Genomic DNA, 16396 nt, shown 5'->3' with positions numbered 1-16396 from the left:
TAAATTGCATGTGGTATTAAAATCGAATTTTAATTTATTTTCCTGGTTTTATCAGTCAAACATTATACAGATAAAGCAAGCATTTGCTTAACTTGAGTTTAAGAGATTTTCAACTGTTTTGTTTCAAATTAATGAATACTGACAACAATTCAAATAAATACTTTTAACAAATTATATGAAGGGGAAATAGTTCATGTTTTACAAGTTTGTTTAAAAACATAAATATGCTTTCATAGTGTGAATGATGATTTTCTAGCAAAAAAAATCTCTAGTTAAATTTAAAATTCTAAGTTAAATAAAATATTTTATGTCTGTAACAACGCATGAAGTTTTTTATAATTTTCTATTTTTGATTTGATATTTTATTTCATAATTGTTCAATTCATTAATAGTTTTAATCAGTTTCTTCGTGTATTTTTCACGAATTGCCCCCCGACTACTATATTTTCTTATAGTTTCCTAATGTTTTTCATATTCTACACGTATTTCAGAAAGCATATTTATGCATGATATAGTTTTTGTTTTGTTTTATAGAAGCAACACAATAGTAATAATATTTTTCGGGAGTAAATAATTGCCTATTGAATTTGAAAAAATGGTTTCTTTTATCAATATTATACCTTGTATTAAGTTAAAAATTTAAATTTGTGTTTAATGATACATGCATACGATACTCGTTTACCTCTAACTTTAGAAAATAATTTTTTTCACTAAAACAGAAAAAGCATTTGAATCAATAATAACAGAAGATTAAAAAATAATCGGAAATGTTTTATAATTCGATTTTTTCTCGAAATTAATCACTGAAAATATTTTTGGTAAACGATTGTATTAAAATCTACTCAGATCCGTTATAATTTTTTTTTATAGAGAAAAGCGTTCTTCAAGCGATTATACAGTTAATAAGATTTTTTTATTTGAACTTCAGCACAATACAAAATTTCTACGTCACTTAATTTTAAAATGGATTTTAAAATGCTAAAAATAATGAATTCATATAATGTGGTGTTTCTCGACCACCACATTGCACGAGTAATGTGGTGGTCGGGAAATGTGAGTCTTAATAATAAACTCACGTAATGTGGTGTTTCTTGACTACCACAAAGCATGAGTAATGTGGTGGTCAAGAAATGTGGTTCAAGATTTCCCTTTCGGAGAGAAAAGAAATTCTGTTCCCTCCATGTTATTATGTATGCTTGGATTATGCTTCCGCTGGAGTATTCTTTTGGAAAAATGAAAAACGTAGTAATTCATCTTTTCCTACCTCAACACTATAATATTGTCGTACAAAAGTGTTCACCTCTGGATTATGCTTTCGTGGAAGTATTTTTTTGGAAAAATGAACCATGTATTAATTTATTCTTTCTTACAACTGATAACCCTATAATATTGTCTTACAAAAGTGTTCGGGTTTAGATGCTTTTATTATGCTTCCTTTGGAATATTATTATTTAAAAAAACAAAGAATGCACTTGTTTATTTTTTTCTGTCTTAACCCTATAATATTGTTTTACAAAGGTGCTCACTTCTAAGATGCTTTGATTATGCGTCCTTTGGAGTATTCTTTTAGAAAAATGAAGAATGCAGTAATTCATTCTTTTCTATTTCAACCCTACAATACTGTCATACAAAAATGTTCAGCTGTAGATGTTTGGACTATGTGTCCTTTGAAGTATTCTTTTAGAAAATGAGGAGTGTATTCATTCTTTCCTTTTTAACCCTCGAATAATGACTTACAGAAGTGTTCAGCTTCATATGCTTGAAATATGCGTTCTTCAAGGAATTAATTCAGAAAGATAAAGAACATAGTAATTCATTCGTTCTCATTCCAGCCTTCAATATTGACTTATACTCCAGATATAGATAATTGAAGTTCAAAAGCATTCTTTTAACAATAGAATGTGATAATCAATTACTTTTTTATATCTCAACTTCCAATCTTTGTTTATCTCGAAGATTTTCATCGGTAAGTTCTTGAATCTTTCACTAGTTGGAGTTTACTCTTCTTTTAACAAGATGAGGAATGGTGTATGCTAAGCATGCAGAAATGCAGCACTGTAAACTCAACACATAGAGGAAACCATCATAAGACCCGTGGGTCATTCTGAAATGACCTGCAAATAAATTAAATATTTAAAAAAGAGCGGAAAGTTAAAATTTTTTTAACTATTACGTAAAATAATACCAAACAAATATAACATAAAATAATTAGGAGATTATTTCACTAAAGTAGGAAAAATTTTCAACTCATCGTCGCTTTACCCTACCACATCTAAATTTAAAAAAAAACTTGATGTTTCTTTCACAGATCTGTGAAACTAATTTAGTAAAGATTCAGATTGAGGAACTGAAAATTGCAATAACAAGGGATCCTAATGAAGAACATTTGAGCAGATTAAGGTTAAAAAAGTTAAACTCACTCACAAAATGGTTAGATATTTCAATTAAAGATTTTGTTCACTTCATTATTTGGAAATCTAATAGCTGATATATTAGAAATTATTTTTTTTTTTTGTGGAGTAACCCTGACTTTAAAACACCTTGTCGGAAATTTTTCTTTAAGTCTGAAAATCTCCTTCTTTTACTATTTGTCTTATAAACCATTATAAGCCCGAGAAGAAAATTCTTCGATTCAACATGGAACCCTCTCTCTCTTCTTTTTTTCCCTTCCTTTTTTTAACACAGTTGTTAAGCATGTTATCCACTATCATATTACATTGTGTCCCATTTAAATAAAGCAACCTTGATTTTGTACCATAATTGAGGGAAAGAAACCCAATGCGAAACAAACATATATATTACGAAAGTCTATATCTAAACACATAATTCTATAGTCTATATCTAAACACTGTATCAAAATAACTCACTTTCCTTTCCACCTAGATATGAAGAAAAAAAAACATCGAATAAGTAAAAAGAAGGAGAAAAAAGTTTCCTACTGAAATAAAGTCCCATTTGAATGCATCCACCATTTGAATGAGTCCCATTTGAATGAAATAAAATCCCATTTGAAAATATCAACCAAATTTTTCCATGACTTGAAATATGTCGTGTTGCAAACCAATTACAAATCTGAAGAGGACTTCAGCATGAATATGATGTGAAGTTTCTATGATAGCAGTCTACTAGTTCTTCTACAAATTGAAACTGTTTCTTTTATATACAGCCTTTCTAAGGATGAAGTTACGTTTTCTTAAGGATCGGTGTCGTGATAAATGGCATGGCATTCATGACATCCACCAGTTTAATCAAAAAGCCCACCTCGTTAAAGATTTTGAAACGTAAGCGAAGGCATTCTTTTGCCTTAAAATCCAATTTTCCTCAACAGTTCTCTCCTCAAATGCTAGTCAATATAATTGGTGGTCTTCAGGCGGTATGGAGAAATGGCCACCGTAAGTTTATCACCATAGACGACGCTTATATCCATAGCAGAAGCTTACACATTGTGTTCCATTTGGAGAAGTTTTTTCTGGGTTTTTTTTCTTACATACTGTTTCATTTTATATATCTTACTTTTTCTTAATTTTTTATATTTGATATCTGGAAATCCATTTATAGCCGCTCAGAGATAATTGGTGTCCCAATCAGAACAAAGCCTCCATTTACGTTGCAAAATCTCCAGAGTGTTGGTTTTAAGATAATAGGATGCATTTCAGCAGAAATAGCCTGCCCTTTTACGTGACTTATACCCGAAGAAAACACTGGGATTTTCCTTAGTAGGACTGTATGTGCCACAAATTATCAGCTTGTGGTAAAATTGAAGATTGCCATCATCGAAACGTTGGATAATATTGATGCAAATGTCCTCCAGGGTTTAGTAAATGGTACGCAGCATTATATTTTCCAGGTAATATATTGGTGGTACAAATTAGTTCGGTCCGTTTTTAAAAAATGGCTCTGCTGTTATGAATGTTATATAGTGATAGCTGGTTTCGGTGGTTTCAGAGAGGTTAAGCATCTTTCAATAATATTCAGTTTATATCGCTTTGAGTTTCATACAAAAATCTCATTTTTTACTTTGTTGAACATGTCAAATTTTGCGGTAATGAAGTACCATTTGCGGAAGGTTTTATGTTTCTTCTTTAATTGGAAGAAAAGTGCAGCTGAAGCGCATCGAATGCTTTTAGAAGTTTATGTTGACAATGCTCCAACTGATAAATCATGTAGGGAATGGTTTCGACGTTTCAAGAATGGTGAATGAGGAATGGTAAATGGTGAATAGTTTTGTATACTATGAGCTGCTACAACCTGGTGATTCCATCACGGGCGATCGGTATAGGCTACAATTGATTCATTTGAGCCGTGCATTGCGAGAGAAAAGGGCAGAATACGAGCAAAGACATGATAAAGTTATTCTTCTGCATAATAACTGTCGGCCTGATGCCTCGAAAGTCGCAAAACATTATAAGCAAACGCTCAAGTGGGACATTTCACCGCATCCGCTGTATTCACTGGACATTTCTCCTTCTGATTACTGGTTGTTCCGACAGATGCAGCATGATTTTGCAGGTCACCAGTTAACTTCATTCGCAGAAATCGAAAATTGTCACCTAACTTGGATCGCCTCAAAAGACGAGACATTCTTTCGAGATGGAATTCGAAAATTGCCTGAGAGGTGGGAAAAAGTAGTAGCCAGCGATAGGCAATACTTTGATTAATCTGTTCATTCATTTTGTTCTGAAATAAATGCATTTTTGACCACAAAAAAAACGGACCGAACTAATTTGTACTCCCAATATAAACATAGCTAATATATTAGCAACAATCAAAAGTGAATTTATTTTAGCGGGGCACTTTTTTTCCTCCTTTTTTTATCTGATGTTTTTCCCTATCCAGGTAAAGCAGGAAATAAGTTTTTCCTTATAAATATGTGTTTAGAACTTTCTTTATATGTGTCGATTTCATTACTTTTCTTTGAGCCCATTTGCGGCACAAAATCAAGGCGCCTTTACTTAATTGGGGCCCCATTGTATAACGAAAGTAATAGTTATAAAAATCTTACTTATCATATATGGCAGTAGTGGGTTGAAGAAAATAGTTAGCAGAAATTTAGAGCTCTGTGCTAGTACTTGCTTCTCCTCTTCAACGATTTCGACAATCAGTGCTATGTTCAAAAAAATATTAAAAGCGAATATCATCGATAATATAATGTTGAAAAATGAAAGTAAAATAGGATCGTTGAAGATAGCAAAAGCCGATAAAGATGCACCCATGGTAAGTAATGTTATTATTAGCATTATTTCTGTAGTTAGAAATTTCATATCAATGATAAATCCGCTCCCAAATCTGCCGACAAAGTCTGAAATGGAAAATAAAGTTACGAAGTATATTTCATAGCTTTCATCGACAGATTTGTCTCTTATGCAATCTACAAGTATCGTGTAATAGGCTAAATATACGAAGATGGAATTCGAACAAATAATAAGAATAACAAGATAAGCAGGATCAATAAAAATTGAGAAACTTTTTAAACTTAAGTTTTTACTGTTTAAAAAGCTTTTACTTTTAACTAATTTCTTATGGTTTTCAAAATCATCATTTTGGCACATTGTATTTTTCGTAGGAAAAACTGTATCCTTATTAAGATTGTTTTTTGAATTATTTAAGTTGGGTGCAATCGCTTGCGAAATTAGAATGCTTTCTTTATTTTGTTCTTCTCTACCTTGTGAATCTTTCGTATTTGTTTCTGCCGTACTGTTCAAATCTTCATTTCTTTCTCTCGATCCATAATCTAAGCCTTTAGTGTCATTTTCAGTGCTACACTTTAAATCATTTTTATTTTCTTCAACATAAACAATATCCTCGTTGTTTTGTTCTTTATAAATGTATAGAACATCTTCACAGACCACGTTTTCTTTCCCCTGAATCAAAAATTGTGGAATAGGGTCATCCTTTTTCTGAATTGTGCACAAATTGGATATTAAAGATTTTGAAGTTATCTCTTTATCTTGAAATGAGTACAGACTGGATTTGAAAGACTTTGAAATCCCGAGTTCTTCATCATTACTCTGCATCAAGCACGAGCTGGATTTTAAAGAGTTTGGAATTTCGTCTCCCTTATCCTCTATTGACAGCAGATTAGATTCTGAAATTACTTCTTTCTCTTCCTCATCCCGAATTGAACGTTGACTGGAATTTAAATTATCAGTTTGTTTCAGTTTCTTGTCAGGATTTTTCAGCAATAAACATGCAGGAATGGTGTGAGCAACGATTGCAGATAGCAAAAGGAAGGAGTCTGATAAACCATAAGATTTAATGAGTATGTGTATTAAAGGTGGTATGAAGACTCCGCCTAAACTTGATCCAGAAAAAACAACACCATTGGCTTTGTTTTTGTGGTTTGGAAAATGTTGATTTAGGAATGGAGACATCAACTGTTGTGCGAACCCATAGCCGAGACCTGTGAAAATAATGGCAATACAGATGTTACGTTTTTTCTTTTAATACAGATTTCACATTTTATAAAAATAAATTAATTTGAAAATTCATTGCCAGCAACTTTTACAAAAAATTTAATCTGTAAAAGTCTTGGGTAAATTTCTAATAATAGCAATTTCATGTGTTTATTTTAATAATACTAAAAGAATACAAAAAAATTAATTCTAAATTGACAAAACTTCTTTGGAAAAAAAACGCGCTTAAAAGCAGTTGAAATTTCAAAAAAAGAAAGAATAAATATAGAAATAAGGGAAACGAAAAAAATAAAAATATGACCACCGAAGCTGACGTCTTCAGGGGGTACCGGCCCCGGTAGCCATAAAACAAAACCTTTTCTATTGAGGGAGAAGGCAAATGCCTAAATTAACTCCCTCAGTGCTCCGATGGTTTTGCGTAGAAGTCCAGGAAAAAAGACATGAAATACATAGAACCAATTCAGAAAAGAAATTTAAACAAAATCATCAGAAAATAAAAACTCACATTAACCAGGTCAAACAGCGATTTCACAAGCAAATCAAATGAAAAGGAAACACTTAAAACGAAAGAAAACAACGCCCTCTATTAAAATGCGCAGATTGAAAAAAAAAAATCAAAGAAAAAAGAAAAAAAAACAGTATAGATTTAATACAGATTTTACATTTTATAAAAATAAATTAATCTGAAAATTCATTGCTAGCAACTTTTACAAAAAATTAAATCTGTGAAAGCCTTGGGTAAATTTTTAATAATAGCAATTTCATGTGTTTATTTTAGTAAAAGTTGTTAATAAAATCTCTAGTTTAATTCTTTATGTAAGACAAAACTCGATAATAATTTTAAAAAAAAGATAATATTTCTGTTAGGTTTTGATTTCCTTAAAAAATAGCGTCAAAGTCATTTTTGTACTTAAGACAACAGCACATTATAATTTATAAGGTTAGTTTCTATTCTATGGGAGTTACGGAAATTTCACAAGCTTTATGATTTAGTAAAAAGAAAAGTTACTTTAATTTTATATATAAAACTATATTGGACTACATTTTTAAAAATAATTTAATTTTTCTGTAGTATTGTAATGATTATAACTTCGAAAAAAGTAAAGAAAATAGTGTTTAGTTCAATTCTATACTTAGGACAAAATCAAAATTTACATTCCTTTCACTTAGAAAAAAATATATGACAAAAACTGCCGGAATATGGTAAAATTTACCGTGTTTCTAGCTCTATGGGGAAACCAAAAAGTATGGCAATTTTTTCAAAGAGTTTTGATAAAATTAACAATAAAATATGATTTTTATTAGCATGCTGTTTAGCAGACATAAAAATGTAACAGTAAGGTGAAATTCCTATATATATTTCTGAAATATAAATTTAAAAGTTACATTTAAAAAAAATTTAGCATATTTTGTATTCTCGTCGGTCCAAAAAGTAAATTATAATGTCTGGAATAATTATGAATATTTAATTTGGGCGATATTAAAGCTGGCTAAACATAGTTTAGTTGAAATTTAATTTTTGACTTTTGGCCAAAGATCATAGTCTTCTGGCCCACTGTGCCTTGTATTGTTACCATATCTCATGAATCGGCGAGAGCCTTTGGGATAGTTCTGAGCAACAAAACAGGATCAAATATCCAAAAAAGAGTGTCATTTTTCTCAAAACTGTATTAGTGTTCTGACCTGAGTCAGATCATTGACTCGTCTGCTGTTGTAAAGCCTGTATTATGCTGTATTTACGCTGTTACTTGAGCCGTGATTGAGTGCTATAAATAGCTGCATCTTCTGAAAGTTTCTACTAATAAATTTTTAGTAGTCTTAAGGACTGTTCTCGTTTTTTTTTAATTGTATTTATTTATTTATTTTCGTAAAATATGAGGAAAAGAGTCTACTTTAATTCCACAATAGAGAGTTAAATTTATAACTATTCCATCAATTTCGTTCAAAATTTGAATTTGAAATAAGTTGAACTAAGATAATATAACAAACATATATCCGTACAAGCGAGTTTAAACTAATTTATAAATTTGCATACGAAAGGTTTAAAAATAACAGAAATTAAAAATGAACAGAATTTAAAATTTAAAAAAAAGTTATTTCATGGAACATTAGCAGGAGCGTATGAGGCTATATGGACCAGAGAATTTAATAATTAAACCATTCATATAAAACCATCAGCAGTATATTTCAAACCATTTATTCCATCTAGAAAGTTAGAAATCATTATATTGATTTATAATTTTCTAATCTAATCCAATTTTTCTAATTTTTTAGGATTATATATAGATAGATTATGAATTGGACCCACAAACACTTGTTATTTAAAAAGCCAGAGTTCTTGACGTTCAAGGTGTGAAGAACCTTTGACAGTGTAACACATTTTGACCTAGTGCAGGAAATATAGACAACACAGACAACCGTCTTTAATCATGAATTTCCAACCTTGCAGTTTTTAATTGAGGTTACTTCATTTCGGAATTTTATATTTTATCTAAAGAACAGAGGTTTTTATTGAAAGATTTAATTTGATTACCATTTTCAACATTTTTTTTTACCAAATGTATAGCCAAATATACGATTCTTGCATAGAAATAAAACTAATAACTGAATTCACTTACCAAATACAATTCCCCATAAAATTATAATGTCTATTATATCATCGGCAAAGTAACAGGCTCCCGTGCTAACAACTGACATTAAGCATCCGGCAACAATTATAAATTTTATTCCAAGAACTTGCGTTAAATATCCAGCAATCGGGCCTGAAAAGGAAAAAGACAAATTATATTTCTTCTGTTTAAATAAGGAATTTATGAACTTCTTGAATTTTGACAAGTTTTATTAAAATGAAGTTATTATGAAAAAATTGTTTTAATTTTTTCAGCAGTTAATTTATAAAAAATTATAGATAAAAAACTACCATGTTAAAAGAATGTAACTTTAAAAAAAAGAAAAGAAGAAATATTGCACTAAGCCGTCAGGTTTTGAAAGAGTTGAGAATTAAGTGCAAGAGATGAAAGACCGTTCCGCTCATTTATGAACATTTGCTTGAAAATTTTTCTGTTTCATCAAACATTTCTTATTCTTTTTTTTATCTAATGTGTATTAAAAAGAAAAGGTGCAGTGACTTAGAATAATAATGACTTTAATTAAATCACAGCATTAACCATTTAATTATTCAAAATAAAGATTACAAGCAACAAAAGAAAGGTAATCATTTCCTAACAAAGAAACAGGAACAACTCTCCAAAATACGTCTTCACCAAGACGATCAAAACACATCATCTATTAAACACTTAAGTTTCCTATTAAGCTGCATAGTGTTGAAAGATGTAACCATCGCTGCTACGTGGTACTGTCACACTATATCAAAACTGAAGGAAGTAATTTGGATAAAGTGGCCTGACCTTCTCATATCTGGCGTTTTGGTGTATGAGGGCAAAGCGAGACCATACTCGGTGTCAGCAATGCAAAATGATATTGCAACTCTTGATTGGAAGTGCCTAGATTATTCACCATATAGTCCTAATTTCACACCAAGAGACTTCCGGCTTTGATGAAGAATCTCTGTAGATGGTGCTTTGGAAACAGCGATGCTGAAGTCACACAAGCCATTCAGTACTTTTTCCGTATTCAGAGACCTAATTTTTTTTCTTGGTGGGCTTTTTGAACCTTATAAATTGGTATAATAAATGTCTCAACGCACTTCGCAATTACATGGGAAAATAAAGTTACGCCTTACCTATAATATCTCATTATATTTTTCGTCTGTCCACAGTCGCCAGGAGGCAGTTATTTTCGGACTCTCCCTTGTACCTTTATTATCGGTTTCATATCAGATTATAAAAATTAATTTTTAAGGATATTTTAGATTTTAAAAAAACGTGCTTATCAGAATAAATGATGATTTTATAGGCATTGTAACCTATTCACGGAAGAAGAAAAAAATGTAGTGAAAAATACCACAACTTGATAAAATTTATAATCTTTTCTGGCACTATGGGAACAACCAAAGTTTTAACCGTTGCTTTCTCGTAATGAGGTATGATTAAATTACCATGTTGATAATAAAATTACTGTGATAAAATCGCCATAATAATAGAATTACCATTACTATTAAAACTACCGAATAAGGTAGTAAATTTGCAACATTTAAAAACTATACATTCTGAAAAATATCCTGGTAATTTTATCTTAATTCTCCAGATATGGAATAAAAAACCTTTTTTCTCTTCTTTTAAGTTTACTTTTCAGTATTGTATTTTTATTAAATGCGGTGGTAATAAAAACAATAACTTTGAAAACAAACATTTGGATAAACTATTACCCTGAAGAACAGAAATATTTAAATAAATCGTTTAAATACCTTAAATTTTGTTGCTAACTAAATCCTTGTCTGTAATAAAAACAATAACTTTGAAAACAAACATTTGGATAAACTATTACTCTGAAGAACAGAAATATTTAAATAAATCGTTAAAATACCTTAAATTTTGTTGCTAACTAAATCCTTGTCTTTAATAAAAACAATAACTTTGAAAACAAACATTTCGATAAACTATTACCCTGAAGAACAGAAATATTTAAATAAATCGTTTAAATTCCTTAAATTTTGTTGCTAACTAAATCCTTGTTTTTAGTATTATTAGTGCTAGGAGGCTACGTTTACCAGCTCCTGTGAATACTTTTCATTCATGGTTGTTTCTTTTCTTAAAAGTTGATATTTTATACAAAACAACGAACAGTTTGTTCGACGAACGAAAATCTATAATTATTGTATTTTTTTAATTTTTTTTTTTTTTTTTTTTTTTTTTTTTAAGAACATCTCGTTTATATNTTTTTTTTTTTTTGTAAGAACATCTCGTTTATATCTTATCGTAACAAAATGAATGATTGCCTGAGTTTGAAAAATAATCAATTGTACTTGGAGAAAAAAAACGTAAGAAATATAGGTTGTGTGGCTCAATGAGGAATAAATGGGAAGTAATTGTTTTCTTAATACTTTTATCATTACTGCCGTTTATATTGTAACCAGTTTTTATCTAACTGGACTCTTTTATAATTTAAAAATTTCAAAATAATTGCTAAGATATATATATGACAACATCTTATATTATCTTTATTCATTTTTTGTTACTTAAGACATCAGGTCAAACACAAGTTCTCGAGAGCGATATATTTCTATACAACAATGGATACACATGAATCATCATACAATCATACAATGGAACATCAGAAATATATATATATATATATATATAGATAGATAGATAGATATATGGTGTTACAAACCTTTCGCTTCCGTTCAGTTCAAATCCAGAAATTTCAGAAAAATCTAAAATTATAAATGGAGATGCAGTGCATGTATTGTTTAATAAAATTTGCGGAATTTTCAATAAATTGCCAAAATCCACTCTTACCTGTATAATTTTTAATTACGGAAGCATAGGTGATGCTAATTAAACAAATGACTGCTATAACTACTAATTTCATTTCCTTTGTCATCTAAAATAATAATATTGGCTCTATTAAGCAGTGCGAGATATTTAAAAGTTCGGTGAAAAATACATCTACTTATAAATTTTAATCCATACCTTCAAAATAATATTTTGACAGAGTTTGCTACAATTTTGACTCTCATAAAATAAGTTAAGAGACAACAATGCTGAAACACGTAAAACTATATATAATACATAAATGACAGACAGTGAGAGAGAAAAAAATAAAATTAATGAAACATTCTAAATAATTTTTTTATTTCATGATCGGATTTTAACGTACTGGGACTCAAATTTGATTGCTTGAGAGGTGACCTCAAATATGCTAATTAATTACTGCAAACGATATTTTAAGTTACGAAATCAAACGCAAAAATGTAATTTCTCTGAATAAACATACCACTCTTTTGATTGATTTAAATTTCTTGCGGTGAAAAAGATATNTTTTTAGGAAAAAAATTGTCAATAAATAAAAATTAAGTCACGGAACTAAATCAAGTACCATCTACTGTTATTGCAGCATGATTGTAATCTCTACAGAAGAGAAAAGATAACTGTATTATAACCAAATAAGAATATATATATCATTTCTGATATTCTAATTACAGACAAAAGTACTAGTTAATAAAAAAATAAAAATATGTTCAGATTATTGGAATTATATTTGTATTAAATATAAAATCCAAAAAAGTAGTTTCAATTTTTTTTCATTCGTGTTCAAAAATTTATTAATAATTGATTTCAATGATCAATGAAATTTCAATCAATGAAATTCAATGAAATTTCAATGATCTAAACACCTTAAAAAAAGTGCGAATATTGAAAATGATAGTTTGGAAGCCAGCCGTGCTTGGAAGATTTTACCTTTAACACCGTAGAAAAAGACACCGGTGTTTCCACGTCGTATTTCATAACTATAAATCATTGAAGTGTTAGATATAATATTTGTCACTCATTTTGATCTAACTCAATGCAAAATAATGAGAAAAAAAGCAACAACAAAAAAAAAGATATGCGTCAAAGGATTAAACCCAAAAATTGTTCTCAAACTGCCACCTATCTTATTGATCTTGCAAGCGCTCCAATTTATCTATATTTATAATATTTTAGAAACAATGAATTGGTTTCTTTCAACTTACCTGAAATATTTCTTAGTAGGAAACATATGACAAATGGAAGAGAGGCTAGTTTTCTATCCGATTGGTAGTACGTTAAAGATTCAACATAGATCAATGGTTGAAGTCTCATCGCACCAGCAATTAAAAAATTTATAACAAAGGTTCCTATTAGAATTTTACAAGAGTCAATTCTGTGGGGATTCATCAATGTACATTTACTGTAAGCTACAATAAAAAACAACAACAATTAATAAATTACCTTATTAACTCTTTGTGCAGGATGTTTCGTAATCACTCTCTTTAATACATAGTTTTAGAATCATTGTAAAAAATAAAATCGTTAAATCCTGCATATTCACGATCTCAAATTAATAATTAAACGAAGTAAAGAGAAACGCTATTATTTTTATAGGGAATATAATCATCTCAAAAGTTAGGCCTTAAAATCTTAAGGGCCAGTTAATTTACTGGGTGGCCTTGAAAAGCGCAATTATTAACGAAATCAGTTTTTTTTGCCGAATAAACGTTCAGTTTTTCTTTTGAACAAAAATATTTTATTGGTTCTATTTAAGCTTTATACCTTAAATGGATTTAGAAAAATCTTTAATCTGAATAAAATATTCCTAGAACAGCCCGTTGTGTGCCGAGAGTGGCTTAGGGTCTATATTTTCGAGGCCAACGACATGATTTTATTTTAATTTTTAAACGTCGTTGAACAGCTGACCCAATTTTTTTTGGACTTACGACTGCTAATATTGAACTGGGTAGCCTTGTAATTTTGAACCCAATCCAGAAGACAAAAGAACTTCTGGATCAAGTATTGGGAGAAATTTTTTCCTTCGTGTAGGACTTTTTGATAGAACTAACCCACATTTGGGTTACATGGTGAGGAAAACCTTCCACGGTTACCTTGACGGCAAGGGGACTATAACCCATTATCCGTCTACCACTGAGGATATTTTACGTCAGCACTGTGGTCCGTGCAAGCAGTGTGCAGAATTCGTATCGACCTGCCATAGCTGGGATTCGAACCCGGTAATGTGGTTACGCATAGACTGTCATTATTTCCCAGACAAGCTGGAATCCATCTATTTGAAGTTAGACGAGCTTCAAGCGGGCAAATGAGAATCGAACCCCTGTCCATCTCAAAGACAGTTCAGTACCCTTAACCAGTAAGCACGGTTTTTTAAAGATTACAGTTTTTTAGGAAAAAAATTGTCAATAAATAAAAATTAAGTCACGGAACTAAATCAAGTACCATCTACTGTTATTGCAGCATGATTGTAATCTCTACAGAAGAGAAAAGATAACTGTATTATAACCAAATAAGAACTATTTTATGAAACTGAATTGTATTTTAATAATTAATATATTTATCTTAAATCAATTCATTAAAATTAAACCAGTAAACTAAATCAAGTTAATTTTATTTTTACAAGAACACAAGTGAACTTTTAACTCAGAAGAGAAGATAACTAAATCATAATCAAATTACGATGTTTGTCAAATTGAGTAAACTTTAATATCAAATAGATTAAGCTGAAATCATTAGATTAAAATCTAACAGTTTGACTAAGCATATTGAATTTTGCTGTTACTGCAGCACAAATGTATTTTCAGCACAAAAAATGCATCATTACTTTATCATAATCAAATCACGATGTTTGAAAAATTGAGAAATTTTTATTATCAATTGATTAAAATTAAGCAATCGATGGACTAAATTAATTGTATTTTATTGATACAACAGCACAAATGTACTTTTGGCATAAAAAAGAACCTAACTATATCATTATCAAATCAAGCTGTTTGTCAAATTGAGTGAACTAGATTAAACAAAAATCAGTAGATTAAAAATCAGTTGACTAAACCAATTGAATCTGTTATCACAGCACAATTTCGACTAAATTATTTGCAAATTTCAACTAAAAAAAATTACATAACTATATCATTATTCCGTTACACAACTTGTCAAATTAGTAGACTATTAATATCAAATAGATAAGGCATGAAACAGAATATTAAAATTAAACTAGTTAACTAAACCAAATGCATAGATTGCAACAATTCGAACTTAGTTTCAGCACAAAAGAAAAGATAACAATATCATTATCAAATTACGATTAGATTAAAATTAGATGCTTAGTGATTAGATTAAAATTTAATTAACTGATTAACATAATTGAATTTAATTGTTGCAGCAGCACAAATATGTCTTCGTCATTAAAAACGAACAAAACTTTATCATACCACATAGAATCCTACTACTTGTCGAATAGAGTAAACACTTTAATATCAATGATATTAAGCATAAATTAGTAAAGTTAAACTTGTAAACTGAATCAAATGCATTTTAAAGGTTGCAATAATACGATTGTATTTTCAGTACAAAGCAAAAGATAACTACGCCCCATAAAATTACGTTATTTGTCAAATTGAGTAAACTTTTAGTATCAACTAGATAAAGCTGAAATCATTAGATTAAAATTTAATCAGTTTTCTAAAATAATTGAATTTAATCGTTACAGCAGCACACATGCATTTTTAGCATGAAAAGAGCATAATTATATCATTAACAAAACTATTTGTTAAGTTCAGTGTACTTTTAATATCAAATGGATTGATCATAAATCAATTGATGAATATTAAACCAGTGGACAAAACAAATATATTTTTTTACAACACACGTTGTATTTTCGACACAACAGAGAAATTAACTCATATATCATTTTCAAATTACAATTTTTTGTTAAATAATCTTTGCTTATCGAATAGATTAAGCAGAATTCAGTAAATAAAATTAAAAACAGGAAAATTAAATTAAATGACTTACTTTATTACAGGAATACGATTTTACATTCGACACAAGAACAAAACTAACTATATCTTTACTAAGTAACAATTTCTTAAGTTAATTGTTAAAATAAATATATTATGCATTACCTGAGTCTAAATAGCTTAAATTCCGACAAAACTTAAGTTCCCTCTGTTAGTAATCTTATGAAGTATTGTTTCATGGTTTTTCTTCCTGAGCTATTACCTCTCAATTCATTATAATTAAGATAGGTCGTAATCACGTTGACACTAATTGAATAAAGTATGAGAACAATAATAGGAAAACGACCATTTTAAATTCTGAAAGAGGAAAATTAGAATGGAGAAAAACTAATCAAATATTTTCTTTAATTAACATTTTTATGTTTATTTTCTAATACAAAACTGAAAGATAGAAAATTGTTATTGTATTTTTAAATATAAATTTATAAACTGACAATGGATTTTTTTTAAAAGAATGGATTTTTTTTAAAAGAATGGATTTTTTTTAAAGAAATGGATTTTTTAAACAATAAATAGTTTGTAGGAATAA

The 16396-nt window shown here is 29.4% G+C and overlaps 1 protein-coding gene across 2 annotated transcripts; it reads right to left on the bottom strand.

The window, feature by feature from the left end:
- Positions 1–1475: 1475 nt before the first annotated feature.
- Positions 1476–16075, bottom strand: LOC107437683 (uncharacterized). Of its 2 annotated transcripts, none has more exons than XM_071186663.1 (5): positions 15973–16075; positions 13051–13254; positions 9032–9175; positions 5003–6400; positions 1476–2114 (listed from the first exon to the last, which is right to left on the bottom strand). In XM_071186663.1, the coding sequence occupies exons 2-5, from the start codon at positions 13232–13234 to the stop codon at positions 1987–1989; spliced, it is 1854 nt and encodes a 617-aa protein (XP_071042764.1). In that variant the 5' UTR covers positions 13235–13254; positions 15973–16075; the 3' UTR covers positions 1476–1986. The 2 variants fall into 2 exon arrangements, with proteins under 2 accessions (XP_071042764.1, XP_021002113.3); XM_021146454.3 differs by having other exon boundaries at positions 15863–16017.
- Positions 16076–16396: the final 321 nt, after the last annotated feature.

This window comes from Parasteatoda tepidariorum, chromosome 10 (genome assembly GCF_043381705.1).
Source record: "Parasteatoda tepidariorum isolate YZ-2023 chromosome 10, CAS_Ptep_4.0, whole genome shotgun sequence".
Classification (NCBI taxonomy): domain Eukaryota; kingdom Metazoa; phylum Arthropoda; class Arachnida; order Araneae; family Theridiidae; genus Parasteatoda; species Parasteatoda tepidariorum.
This window is presented reverse-complemented; position numbering and strand designations above follow the sequence as displayed.